The sequence below is a fragment of the Grammomys surdaster genome, unplaced genomic scaffold (genome assembly GCF_004785775.1).
Source record: "Grammomys surdaster isolate TR1022 unplaced genomic scaffold, NIH_TR_1.0 145, whole genome shotgun sequence".
Classification (NCBI taxonomy): Eukaryota; Metazoa; Chordata; class Mammalia; order Rodentia; family Muridae; genus Grammomys; species Grammomys surdaster.
This window is the reverse complement of record NW_021604603.1, coordinates 798,601-812,534: the sequence shown is the minus strand read 5'-3', so window position 1 is coordinate 812,534 and position 13,934 is coordinate 798,601. Positions and strand designations below refer to the sequence as shown.

The window sequence follows — 13,934 nt, the reverse complement described above, 5'->3', positions numbered from 1 at the left end:
AGCCTCCATCCATAGTCTTCCTAGAAGCTGGGACCACAGATACATGCCAATGTGCCCAAAATTATATCTATTCAGGACCCACTGGATACCAGATGTGCCATCTCTTTGTTTTATACCAATCCTATAAAAAAGGTTAGATGACTTAAGTACTGTTTAGGAGGTGACCTTAACGACATGTAGCAGCCTTTCCCCACACCAGCCTCCATCAGTAGATAGCAGGAGTGAGGTTATTTTCTCCAGGTTGCCATCTCATTACACACACACACACACACACACACAGTGTCTCACATACACACACACAACATACACATGGTCACATATACACACATATACACTTACATACACATACACACACCTACATACACCTATACACAGTCACACACATATACCCATACACACTCACACACATACACTCATACATACACTTACAGAATATCACATACACACACCCCACAAACTTGCCTCTGGTCCCTGTGCTATCTTTGAATTACCACTATTTCTATGATTCCTTGGACCCTGGGAAGATGTGGCAAGGACTGTTACAAACATCCTCTTCCCTCCAGGCTTCTGAGCCTCCCCGCCCAAGCTGGGACACAGGGAGGCAGTCCTATATCTTGACCACACCAAGGATGTTTCCTCCCAGAGTCTACAGGTGAAGTACCATCTATTACCAGCACAGTGTCACCTTGCTGGCTCTCCCTAGTGTCCCAGATACAAAGCCCGAACAATTCATGCTCTGTGCACCTCTGACCCTGCTTCCTATGCTTGAACTAGTCCCTGCTCTGCCTAACTCAGAGCCCCCAGCAAGACTGGCAAGCCCTTCCTGCCGCCCTACAAGGTCCACACAACCGCTGTTTGCTCAGTATGCGTTGCCGTACATTCGTCTCACGTTGTCTAGCATCCCACGTCTCTGGGGTAAGAAACCCATGTCTCCATTTTTTTCTGTCCTAAGCACACGGTGCCTACTTCACAGGAGATGCTAGGCTTGGCTCTTGTGTTAGAAGGTGTGAATATTCCTGGAGAAAAAAGAGAATAGGCTTGCCAGTGAAAGGAGGGTAAGAGTGCAGGTTCATGGGAGCCTGGGTATGGCCTGCGGGATAGTCATGTGATACTACAGATACCTCAGTGGGCAAAAACAGTACCCCTCGTGGGTCCCAGGGGTACTCTGACCATGAAGGTGACCCAAGTGACTTTTTCTAGACTGATGGGGTAGCCATGGTGAACAGGTTCACCTGCTAGAGGGTCAGAGACCTTAGAGAAGGGGATCTTACAGCACCAGTTAAATACTATGCTAGAGAAAGTGCATGCTCTGTCCTCTCTAAGCCCTAGGTGATCGACAAGTGCAACCTCCCATGTTCTTGCCAGGTAAAAACCTGTCACACACAGGCTGGCATTTGGAACCCTCAGGGATGCCCCTTCTGGTCTCACTGTGATAAGCCACTGCAAGGGCTCTAGCTGTCGTGTTATCATCGGGTGGATCTGTCAGCAACAAGCTCCGGGCCTGTTCTTGCCTCTCCTCCCTGTGATGGGGTGGGGCCGACAGAGGAAATCACCAGGTGTGGCCAGGGGAAAGTCCCACCAACATTCAAGTGAAACAAGGAATTTCCTGGTTTTTAACCCCTTATCCAACTGCCCACTCAGAGCTGACCAGAGCAGCGTAGACCCCTTCTCCACTTCCCGGGATATTTGGGGTACTGGTTTATGGCTGGGAAGTTGGGAAAATTATTCAAATGTGGTCTGAAAAAAACACTTTCCAGATTCCCAAAGTTTACCAGATACTCCATCCCCTGCCATCCAAACTACCTAAAGCACACAGTGCCTTCAGGCTGTGGTCAGAAAGCAGCCCCAGGTTGGGGCAGGTTTTGCTGTGTGTAAGGTCAGAGTAGGGACTATGATCTGGGTGTGTACTTGTTCTTTCAAGCTCTAAAGGAAGACAAGTCCTGTCCAGCTTCTAGGAGGGCCAACCAAGCACAGGTCCTGAGCCTTTCTAGGGAGTTTTCAACGTGATTAACTTGTTGGGCCTCTTTAGTTGACTTTAAGCAGAGCTTTGAATTTCCCTCCAGAGATGCCAGCATAGTACTCAGTGGTCTGTCACAGAGGCCCAGCCTCAGTTCTGGGCTTCTTTGTGGCTCAAGCAATGGCCCTATGGCTTCCACTTGACAACTTACAGGATCCTCTTTCCCTTTTCTGATGAGGGGGTGGAGGTGTGTGTGGCAGCCGCTGAGATGCCTGTCCCTTTAAGAGATAGAGGAAGGGAGGGAAAGAGGAGGGGAGAAGGAGAGAAAGAGAGAGAGAAGTGAATCAGGAAGTATGATAGAGCTAAGTGTCTGGGGCCGGGTATCCCACTGCTACCAGAGAGGCAAGAAAGAAATCTTCAGGCTCAAGACCATCACCTGCTTTGCCTGTGGATCCTGGGGGCCCATAGCTACCAGGATCTTCTAGGCACTGCCCAGGATTGACTTCAAGGCCTAAATCCCTGGGGGTCCCACCCAGTCCCACAAGTCTGCATTCCTCTGCAGCTGAGATGGGAGATGGGGTGAGTGTGTAGCGTCTCTGGAGGAGGGTGGCATGGGAAAGCCACCTGGGGCAGCTTCAAGTCAACACCTAGCTTGAATGCCGGCTCCCTGTGTCTTTCCTGTGGCTGCTGGGAGCCTGGTGGTGGGCTGCACTCCCTCTGTGGGAAAACACTCTCAGAAAGGACTGCTTGGAGGCCTTTGAGGGTCGGTGAAGATTATGGCCCGGAGGAGAACCACTGGGCTCTGCTTCTCAATATGCTGATGCAACGCTGGGTTCAGCTCTGGGTGCCTCTACTGGTCTCTGCTTGGGACCTCTTCCCTGAGGCCCAAATAACCAGGAGAGGCTCCCAGAGCTGGAAACATCTGGAAAGAGGCTAGAGCCCACCCCCACCCTCCCCAAGAACTGTGGGGAAGGTGACAACAGGAACAGGTTAAAGGGCTGGGACTGGTGGCTTTTGACGGGCTGAGAATCAAACGGCACAGCACAAAGGGGCCTCTCATCCACCCACCCTTCTCTTTCCGGTGTAGCTCTGCTCCTGGACTTGCCCCAGACAGAAAGCATAACACACACTTACAAGGGAGAGTCTTTGCCTGATTCTGGGCCACTTGGAATGCAGGTATGTACATCTGCCACAGAGGAGCCCCCAAGGAGGATAGGAGTCTTTGGGCAGGCTGGCATCGACTCACTGAAGGCTGTTGTACTGCACCTTCTATGTACAGAAGGAGCTTGAGGGTAGTGGGGAGGTAATACAGAGGTGATCCAGATGTGCCATAGTCAGGGCTTCTAGGCACAGAACCCAGGGCTGTGCTGCCCCTCTGGGACTCTGTTCTGTGCACCTCACTGCCCGTCTTCCTGACTCCTGCTATGCTTTGCCTGAGCTCAGGGCTTGGTTGAGGACCAGTCTAGGTAGAGTTATGAAGATGACCCAGTCTGCTGCCCCCAGCTCCCAAGGCTGCAGCCTTGGCCTCCACTTGCAGTATACCCTGTCTGAGCCTCGCATTAGGCTGATGACTCAGCCACACAGAGAAGCGTGGGCAACTCGTTCACACTGCCTTCAGAAGATCTCATCAGCGCCCTTACCTCTGCATAACACAAACAGGAGTTCGTTGTCTGAAACTAGGGTGTGACTACTGATCTCTTCAAGCGGCTTCTGGCTCAAAAGCTTACAGCCTCCAAAGCTTGCGTGTTTTTTTTTTAAAGACTTATTTATCTTTATTTGTATGAGTACACACACTGTAGCCAGAAGAGGGCATTGGATCCTATCACAGATGGTTGTGTGCCACCATGTAGTTGCTGGGAATTGAACTCAGGACCTCTGGAAGAACAGTTGGTGCTCTTAACCACTGAGCCATCTCTCCAGCCCCAAAACTTGCGGTTTTATTGTTTATTTATTTACATTCCAAATGCTGCCGCCTCCCAGTACCCCCTCCCCGGTCCCTCCTCCCTGGTACCCCCTCCAAGAGTCCTTCATCCCATCCCTCTTCCCTTTGCCTCTGAGGGGGTGCTCCCCACCCACTCCCTCACCCCCACTTCACACCCCAGCCCCTGCATCTCTGCCCCTGCATTTTTAAATTAGACTACAACCTGGATATCGCTCACTCGGTTTGTAAAGGGTATGCCTAGCATGCAATGAAGCCAAGGGTTCAGTCCCCAGCACCAAAGTGATAGGCAACAGTGGTACACTAGTGGGAACAGAGTTGTGGAGGGTTTCAGATCTTCCCCGGAGCTCTCTCGAGCCCTTGGGTTTGATGGTCTTAGATCCTCCCACGCTCTCCCACATCATCTACCCCTTCCTTCCCCTCCCATCCTTCCTCCTTGACCGTCTCCCATGCAGCCCCGCTCCCTCTAGTAAAACCCTGAGCAAGACCTGCAGGCCTGGTGGCCTGGTGAGCAGCGGTTAGCTCCCCGCAGTAGGAAGTCAGGGACCACAAAAGCAGAGAAGGGGGCGGGGCTCCAGGCTCATGTTGCAATCCTGGAGATTTGTGGTGGTGTGACTGTCTCTGCCTGACCCTTGCCGACCCAGGGCCCTTCCTCCCACACTGTGTCTGCTTCCTGGGACAATCCCAGGCCTGGATGCAGAAACTCTGAGTCCCCAGTGCCTGAAAGAGGAGACAGAGAAACATTTGTAAACTGGCCTACCCTCTGAAGGGTTCTGGGAGGGACCTGGGGCATAGGACAAAGAGAAGTCCCCAAGGGTAGAATAGATACAAGTTTGGGGCCCAGTAGATCCCCCTGCTGCTGTTTTGCTTCTTGCGGGGGGATGGGGGGAGTTACTTAACCTTCCTGTGCCACCACTTCCCCAGCTCCCTTGTCTGTACTGTGGCTTTGTGGAACAGTTTATGGGATGGTCTTGGGAGCCATTTACAGGATGGTCTTTGCTGGTTACCAGTGTCTACTGCAGGTTAGGCATGGGACCTCGGGATCTCCCACATGGTTGATTGTTTTGTTTTCCCAGGTGGAAGGTAGCTGAGCCCAGGAGATGCAGAGTACCACTAACTACCTGTGGCATACTGATGACCTGCTAGGGCAGGGGGCCACTGCCAGTGTGTACAAGGCCCGAAACAAGGTAATAGCAACTCTAGCCCCAGACCCTTTCATGCCCTGGAGCTAGGCATTAAGAGTCTATGGAGCTGGACAGGGTCCCAGGATTCTTATTTCTGTCCATTCCGATGAGAAAGGACTCCATAGGTTTGGTCTGAGATGTGGGATGCTGGAAAAATTCCTTGGAATGGTGCCTCTGTCAGAGACATGTTGGGACTAGAGAACAAGGCAGGAGAGGAGGTGACAGCAAGTTCCATCTAGGAACAGCAGGGCTGTGAGTTTGGGCGTGTTTAGGTTTGTCCTATACTGGGTGCAGAGCTATGTCAGACTCACTCGAACTCAGGAACTGGAGGCAGGGTAGACTGCCTGGGCAGTTCTTTTCTATAACAAAATGAGCAAGGATGCAAGTCGACCCTTGTGGGACATCAGGTATGTCACTTCCAAGTGGTGCTCGAGCTCCCTGAGTCGGGAAAGAGGCTGTGAATGTAGCCTCCCCACCAGCCCCTGCTTCTCTCCTCTGGGGCTGGGTTAGGGGAGAGGCTAAAGACAGGGAAAGGTTGCAGCTCCCCACCAGGGTAGGGCCCCAGCTGGGGTGGTCCGCATGCTGACTTCCGATCCTGTGCCTGCCCGCTAGAAATCTGGGGAGGTGGTTGCTGTAAAGGTCTTCAACTCAGCCAGCTACCGGCGGCCCCCTGAGGTACAAGTGAGGGAGTTTGAGGTCCTGCGGAGGCTGAGTCACCAGAACATCGTGAAGCTCTTCGCAGTAGAGGAAACGGTGGGTCATCTGCTTGGTCAGAGAAGAATGCTCTTGACCTTGACCTTCGAAGTCCAGGGAGAGGCAAGCTACGCTCATCAGCAGTCCAGAGGCATTGCGGAGGGGCGAGGGGGGCAGGCAAGGGAAGCGACACTCAAGGGTGTGGGACCCCACAGGGAAATCGCTGAAAAAGGAAAGGGGAATCGGTGCCCAATCAGAGAGAGCTTCTTGGAAAAGGTAGCCTTGGAATGTTTTCTGTGTCTGAGATCGGTATGAGGCAGGACAAGAAGGCCAAGCAAGAAGCCGGGACCCGGGAATGAGCACTGTGGGCTCTCGTTAAGGGATCTCCTGACAGATGGAAGTGGGAAGAACCTCCCTCCCCAAGCCTCCTCCTGTCCCCTGCACAGGGAGGCAGCCGGCAGAAGGTGCTAGTGATGGAGTACTGCTCCAGTGGGAGTCTGCTGAGCGTGCTGGAAGACCCTGAGAATACATTCGGGCTTCCCGAGGAGGAGTTCCTGGTGGTACTGCGCTGTGTGGGTGAGCCACGCCCTGTCCCCCAGGCCCAGGCCCTCTGCATGGGCAAAGTCCAGGATGAGTGTGATCTTCTGAAACAGGCACCCCAGTGGGCCTGAGGCAGAGGGATGGGCCAGAAGGACCCACGTGGTTAATTCAGCTCAAAGTTGTACTAAGATAATTCTAAAACGATGTGTTTGCCACAGCTGAAGGCAGGTAGCAGCCTTCACAGTAATCCACAGGTGAAACAGAACAACAGGATACATTATGGTGCCTGTAGGTGTCGGAGTATAACTGCACAGAGGAGAGAATTCTAACACACATGGCAATGTAGGAAACTGACAGTCCCTATGCTGAAGGACAAGCTAGCTGCAGAAAAGCAAAGCCCCCACTTCCACTAGAACACAGCCCCTGGGGGAGCTGAGTTTCTGGAGACAGAGGGAGAAGGCTGCGCAGGGCTGGAAACACAGCGTAGGGAGTGCCAGTTAATCTGGGGAAGAGAAGTGTTTTTGGTTAGGAGCATTGGAGATGTTTGCATGATAGTGTGTGAATGTGCTGAAAGCCACTGAGATGTGTGCTTAAGAACCCACCAGAGTGAAGGGCCATGTGGCTTGCTCCCACCCACCCGAGGATGGGAGGCTGAGGCAGGCTGATCAGGAATTCCAGGGCAGCCTGGGCTATGTAGTAAAACACATTCAAAGACAATTTTTTAAGTGATAAATTTCGTTAGGTATATTTTACCTCCCCAGAGAATCCAAATGAGTCTTATATTCTGGTATGCCTGGTAACCTCAGAGGCCAGAAGGTTTCAGATGCCCTGGCCCTGGAGTTACAAATGGCTACGAGCCATCGTGCGGGTACTGGAAACTGAACTTGGGTCAGTTGGGAAACTGAACTCAGGAAGAGTGGCATGTGCTCGCAACAAAACCATCTCTCCACTACCACCACTGCCCTAAAATTTTATTAAATTATGTTTACATTTTGTATGGGTGCTTTTGCCATGTGTTTGTGTGCTGTGTGCGTGACTGGAGCCTGCAGAGGCCAGAAGAGGGCGTCCGATCACCTGGATCAACGGGTTCCAGTGGAGAGATGACCTGGGGGTGGGTTGAGAATTGAACCAGGGTCACCTGGAAGAGTAGCTAGTGCAGCAGTAACCAGCGGTCCATCCCTCTAGCTTGGAATGTCCCTGGGAGCATCTGTGTTCTTGAGTTTTCCCTGTGCCCCTGTGTGCCTTCTGGCAACTCTCTGTCTATTTGGACCCAAGGGAAGACTCTTCACCAGGACAAACTCTAGACTGACCCGTTCCTAGCTGAGCCAAGCCATTAGTGCTCTGTCTGTCCCCAGTGGCTGGCATGAACCACCTTCGGGAGAATGGCATTGTCCACCGTGACATCAAGCCTGGGAACATCATGCGCCTGGTGGGCGAGGAGGGGCAGAGCATCTATAAGCTGTCTGACTTCGGGGCTGCCCGGAAGCTGGACGATGACGAGAAGTTTGTTTCTGTCTATGGTACTGAGGAGTACCTGGTAAGTGACATGTTAGAGACCCTCTGCCTCAAGCTAAAGCCCCCTTGCTCTGTGACTCCCTAAGAGTCCCCTAGGAGTGCCCACACCATCCCTCCAGGCTGCTCTCTGCCTTTCTCCCACAGCACCCTGACATGTATGAGCGGGCGGTGCTTCGCAAACCCCAGCAAAAGGCGTTCGGGGTGACTGTGGATCTCTGGAGTATTGGGGTGACCCTGTACCATGCAGCCACTGGTAGTCTGCCCTTCATCCCCTTTGGTGGGCCCCGGCGAAACAAGGAGATCATGTACGGTGGGCTATGGGACAGGGAATGAAGGGTACAGGCCCCGAACTTCTTCCAGACACCTAGCCCTCCCTCTACTGGACCCTGGGGCATCTCTTACCCCCAGTCCCTACCTTCAGTGTTCCCTCTAGCCCTGCCCCCATTCCTAGCTCACCATGTATCCACTAAGGCCCAAGGAGGCTACAAGGTTATACAGAGCCTGCAGGGGTAAAGGTGGAGCTGGTACCCAGGTCCAGCATCTTCCTAGTGTCAGTCTCTCACTGACCGCTAGGAGGAACCTAAGACAGGAGCTGCCAGGATGTACTGCCCAGAACAAAAGAGATGAAGTATCCAACCAGTGAAATGGGGGACCCTACAATACAAGGGTCTACTTAGCTATTATTGATGCTGTGTAGGAAAGACGCAGCAAATCTTGGGACAGATTCCCAAGATTCTAGCTGGAGGGCAGCCAGAAAAATCTACAGGACCTAGTGCTGAGTGCTCATTCTAAATCTTAGGGAAGAAAAGCAGAAGCTTACATTGGCTGTAGGTAACACACAGTTGAGAGGAGAGGGCTTCAGGGTGGCAGGGCAGTCCATAAGTACTTGTGTCCGCACTGTTGGCAGGTAATGGTCTTCAGGGGTTATAGGGCATGGTGGCCGTGGAGGTTAGCAAGCTTTCAGCATAGACTCAGGAATGTGAAATTGTTCTTGGTTGGGCTCCTCAGACCTGACCAATGGTTAGCTTCTCCTCCCTTCTCAGCTTATAAGTGGAAGACACCTCAGGGGCTTTCTCTTATCAGTGTGTCCTCAGGAAGGCTGGTGTATGCTCCCTCGGTCCTGGAGCAAGCTGTGTGGAGCCAATATTATTTAGGTTTAGGAACAGGGTGGGGGGTGGAATGGGATAAGCTGCCAGGGAAGATAGACTGTGGGGGCAGTTAGAAAAGTGGAGAAAATGTACGGTGCTGACTCAGCATGGCCCAGATGTGGAGGTGGCTGGACCTGATATAGACATAGCGACAGTGGGAAGGGGTCTGCCTAAAGCAAGGAGCTTGCCTTGACAGAGGTGATCTCACAGGTGGGACAGGATGCTACAATTTTATTTTCCAGCCTACAGTACAGTGGCTGAGTGATATGGACTGTGTTGTTTGGAGTTTATCGTTTAAGTATGATGGACGGATGGGGGAGTCTAGAGCCCTGATTCTGCCCCACTACAGGTATAGAATCACCACAGAGAAGCCAGCTGGGGCCATTTCAGGGACTCAGAGGCAGGAAGATGGTCCCCTGGAGTGGAGCTACTGCCTCCCCATCACCTGCAGACTGTCCATGTAAGTGGGAGGGGCGTGCGCTCTGGAGAAGCTAGACTAGGGATCACTTCTCTCTGCTGAGTCAAGACTGCCAGGCTATCTCAGCAGAGCCCCAGGGGCCCTCCTCATTTCTTCTGCAGCCTGGGGAGCTCTATCTGGATGCTTGCTCTGACAGTCTTCTGTGTGTAGGGGGCTGCAGAGCCAACTGGTGCCTATCCTGGCCAACATCCTGGAAGTCGAACAGGCTAAGTGCTGGGGCTTCGATCAGTTCTTTGCGGAGACCAGTGACATCCTGCAGCGAACTGTCATCCACGTCTTCTCCCTGCCCCAGGCGGTTTTGCATCATGTCTACATCCACGCCCACAACACGTGAGTGGGAGCGACAGAGATTGGGAATAAGAGTCTAACCTGTCTAAGCAGTGGTCCAAGGAATCATCTCCCAAAACACATTTGGGGAAAGTTCTGTTTCCATCAAATTCAAGTCAGACTTCCTTGTTTGTGTTCCTAATCCCACACTCTTTCCAACGCTAGCCGGCATTGTCTGTCTCAGGGTAGGGTGCTCAATTTCCTGGGTCTGTGATTTATTGTTCATAGGACCTCTTTGCTGTTTAAGACAGGATCTTGCTAGGTAGCCCCAGCTGATAAACTCTCCATCCTCCTGCCTCAGCATCCTGAGAGCTGGAGCTATAGGCATGTGCCCCAACACCTGGAACACTGTAGGGGTTGGGGGAATTTTGATGCTTTGGGCACAAAAGCAGAGCTTAGGCATTAAAACTCTGGAGTCCTCTTCCTGTTCTTCATGGGACGCTCCTGGGCTCCGCTTTTCTTCTGAAGCATGGGAAGTTCCCTTTAGATGCCTGGGCCCTGGCTCTGAGAGTCCTCATGTCTGTCCTGTGTGTGTAGGGGACTGCAGAGTCAGCTGGTGCCCATCCTGGCTAACATCCTCCCCTTTGCCTCTTCATCTTTGATTTTAAAAAAAGAAAACTACACCCCCACCCAGACCCTACCCAAGAAAACCTGAGTCTTTCCCATGACACCTCCGGACACATCTCTCCTCTCGTGTGTGTAGGATTGCCATCTTTTTGGAGGCTGTGTATGAGCAGACCAACGTGGCCCCCAAACACCAGGAGTATCTCTTCGAGGGTCACCCTTGTGTCCTCGAGCCAAGCCTCTCGGCTCAGCACATAGCCCACACATCTGCCAGCAGCCCTCTGACTCTGTTCAGCATGGCCAGCGACACACCCAAGGGGCTGGCCTTCAGGGACCGTGAGTAGGGCCACTCAGGCTGAATCTTTTATACTCTGGACATCCTCCCAAGGCGTAACTTGTTTTCTTAGTGAGTGCTTCTCCGACCCACAGAGTAGAGCAAATTCGAGTTTGAATTCTATGCATGCCTCTGTGTTGCCGTGTGACTTGAGCTGGTGACTAGACTTCCTTGAGTTTCCCCAGAACCACCAACAGAGACAGGGCATTTGGAGCCTTTATGCCATTGGCGGGGGTGTCTTAGATAGTTTGAATTGGAAGAAGCACGAGTCCAGGCTGCTGGAGAGAAGAGCGGGTGTACAGAGACCTAGATTTTCTTTAATTTCTAGAATAAATATTTCTTCTCGTTTGGATCATGTTTAGTCCTTCTCTGAGATGAAGGAAGAGAGGAGCTTTAACTTCGAGTCTTAGAGGCAGGTCCTTAAGGTGCAGTTCTAAGATTTGGCCACAAGGTGGCAGTAAACAACTGAGACTTCGAGGATCCACAGGGTCAAGGCTTGCAAGGCGCTGGGCACTGCGAGAGTTGGGAAGCTTTAAATGGGAGATCAGCGGCGACTGTGTACTGGGGTCAAGGAAAGATGATCTATGACCTAAGAGCTGACCCAGTCAATAGAAGCGGGCCCCTCAGACAGAGTCTTTGTCTGCAGCTGCTCTGGATGTCCCAAAGTTCGTCCCTAAGGTTGACCTACAGGCCGATTACAGCACAGCTAAGGTGAGGGGCGCCCCCAGGAGGCAGAAGGGGGTTTGACATGAGGAAGGACTGATCTGCAATCTGTACATTTCAGGGGGTTCTGGGCGCTGGTTACCAGGCCCTGTGGCTGGCACGGGTTCTGCTGGATGGACAGGCATTAATGCTTCGAGGGTTACACTGGGTCCTGTGAGTACTGTGAAGAGCTGGAGGAGTGCATAGCATACCCATCCAGACCTCTCCTACCCCTTTCTGAGACCATGCCTACGTGCACAGTGCCAAGCCTCTGACTTGGGCTGCCCTCACACAGGGAGGTGCTTCAGAACACGTGCCAGCAAACACTGGAGGTCACACAGACAACCCTCCTCTTCCTCAGAAGCAGCCTGGGCACTGAAAGGTGGGTGTTCTGCTTAGGCCAACTAGGGCCCTTCAGCCCCCCTCTCTGCTCCTCACCCCTGAGATATAGAGGCCTTCCCCAACCTGGGCTCTCACCCCCAACCCCCTGCAACATTAGCACCCCACCGGTTTCTTTATACCTTATCTTCTCAAATGTGTATCCATGCTCAGCTTAGTCCTGCCTATCACACGGAGAGATCCATCCGGGTCCTGCCTCTCTGGGATCTAGGACAATTCCTTACCCCAGCCTCACAACCCTCAAAAGGGTAGTAACACTCTCATGTCCCAGGAAAAGCAGCGCCCCTACCCCAGGTAGGACCTTAATTCACCAGGACTCTGAATGGTTTGTGACACTCATTCTGTGTCAAGGCCCACAGAGAATTCAGGGGAAGGACTGAATCTCAGGTTCTGTCTGTGCACAGTAGTGATGGAAATCCAGACTGTTTCACACTCTGTAGCTTTCACTCATACTTCATCTGGGCCTTCCACTTGTCCTTGCCTTCTGAGGTGAAAAGATAGAGCCTGGGAAGGAAGAAGCTAAGTTAGTGACACGTGGTGAGAGAGAACCTGGGAGAATTCACGGGGAAGAGAACATCGACTGAATTCTGAAAGGCGTAGTGGGTCCATGATGAGGGATGAGAGTTCTGCAATCTGGTGATGCATTCTCCTCTTCCAGTAACCTGAGCCTTTCCTTTGGAAGTACAGGAAATTTCCCAGGGTGGGTTGGATGTCTATGTGTGCCCAGGGCTTGGTAGAAACTGACAGTGAGGTGATGGGGAAAGGAGGATAAAGGGGAAGAACTATTTCCTGCCACGTGACAGGACTGGAGCCTGGTGTGGTGACGGAGGATGGAAGCCTTCGGGGGCGCTTCTGTTGGACATCCTCTGGTCAGTCTCCTGGCCAAGACACCGAGACGAGATCTATGGGTATAATGTGGCTTCTGCCCCATGGAACGGGCTGTGCTTGCCTGCTGCAGCCAGTCCTTCCTTGGCACATGAGCGTGGGGAAGGACCCTCTAGGAACCGGAGCCAAGTCACCAAGGTTCAGAGCCCGGAAAGCCTAGGTTAATGGGGGATGGGAAGAATGGGGGAGGCAAATGTCCTGGAGAAAAGCTAAGGAGAGAAATGGGTGGAGAAGGAATCCTGGAGGGGCCACTTAGAGGTTGGTAACAAGTTAATAACCACTTGCGATCCTTTGTGAGTTCTCGATCTGGGGAGAGGTATATAGAGGAATGTGTGGGGTATCTGTCTGTCCCTTGCCCTGGACTGACAGCTTGTAGCAGGAGGTAGTTGTCAGGAGCTGGGCTTTCCACTCTGGCTCCCAGGCTCTGAGCCCAGTGAGTGTCAGGTATATGGAAGAGGATGGAGAACAGAGGAGCCTGCAGGGACCAGATGTGGCTTTCGGAGGACCATGGGCCATCAGTACCTTTCCTTGCCTGGGCCTCTGGCTAATATCTAAAGCCTTCCAGTCCAGAGCTCTGAAATTCTGTTCTTTCCCAGACATCCTCAGACCTGCAGATTCCTCTAAGCCTTGGAGTCTAAAGGTTGCAAGTCATCTACAGTGGAATGGGGGCATTTTGTTTCTGCAGGCAGAGTGTTACTTCCTTCCCACCTGATCGTCCTTTCCTTCTTCAGTGTGCTTCCTTAGCAAGACGGGCTTCTTCTTTTATCTCAAGGCTCTCTGGCTGGACAGATCTGGATATCAGGCCAGGTCTCAGCAATCCTGAGGTTTCCCTACTCCCCGACCCCCAATAATATAAATTCACTCCAATAACAAGCCAGCAGTCACACATAGGGTAACTGCTATGTGCCAAACACTGTGAAGCTGCCACCATCCCTGCCCAAGCTCTCTAGCCGGTAAAGCAATACAGCATCCCTGCCTTTGTGGAGGCTCCAGTAGACCCTGAGACTCTCTGCTCACCTCTTCTGTTCTTCTCTGACCCTGCATTTCCAAGCAAAAAGACACAAGATTCTCTCTTTAATTGTTATCATGTAAAGACTATTCTTTAATCCCAGCACTCAGGAGGCAGAGGCATGAGCATCTCTGTGAGTTTGGGGCCAACCTGGTCTGCATAGTAAGTAAGCAAGTTCTAAGATATGAGGCTTACATAGAGAGACCTATCAAGGAGAGAGAGAGAGAGAGAGAGAGAGAGAGAGAGAGAGAGAGAGAGAG

General features: G+C 52.3%; 1 protein-coding gene across 1 annotated transcript in view; it reads left to right on the top strand.

Moving 5' to 3' along the window:
* The first annotated feature begins 2,265 nt into the window (after positions 1-2,265).
* Positions 2,266-13,934, top strand: part of Ikbke (inhibitor of nuclear factor kappa B kinase subunit epsilon) — a 24,839-nt gene continuing 13,170 nt past the window's right edge. The window contains exons 1-13 of the mRNA XM_028764607.1: positions 2,266-2,536; positions 3,045-3,133; positions 4,973-5,083; positions 5,693-5,833; positions 6,220-6,349; positions 7,669-7,850; positions 7,973-8,133; positions 9,326-9,436; positions 9,605-9,784; positions 10,485-10,681; positions 11,326-11,390; positions 11,464-11,555; positions 11,677-11,763. Coding sequence (XP_028620440.1) covers positions 4,997-5,083; positions 5,693-5,833; positions 6,220-6,349; positions 7,669-7,850; positions 7,973-8,133; positions 9,326-9,436; positions 9,605-9,784; positions 10,485-10,681; positions 11,326-11,390; positions 11,464-11,555; positions 11,677-11,763 — 1,433 coding nt within the window. The 5' untranslated portion in view covers positions 2,266-2,536; positions 3,045-3,133; positions 4,973-4,996. The remainder of the gene's footprint in view (positions 2,537-3,044; positions 3,134-4,972; positions 5,084-5,692; positions 5,834-6,219; positions 6,350-7,668; positions 7,851-7,972; positions 8,134-9,325; positions 9,437-9,604; positions 9,785-10,484; positions 10,682-11,325; positions 11,391-11,463; positions 11,556-11,676; positions 11,764-13,934) is intronic.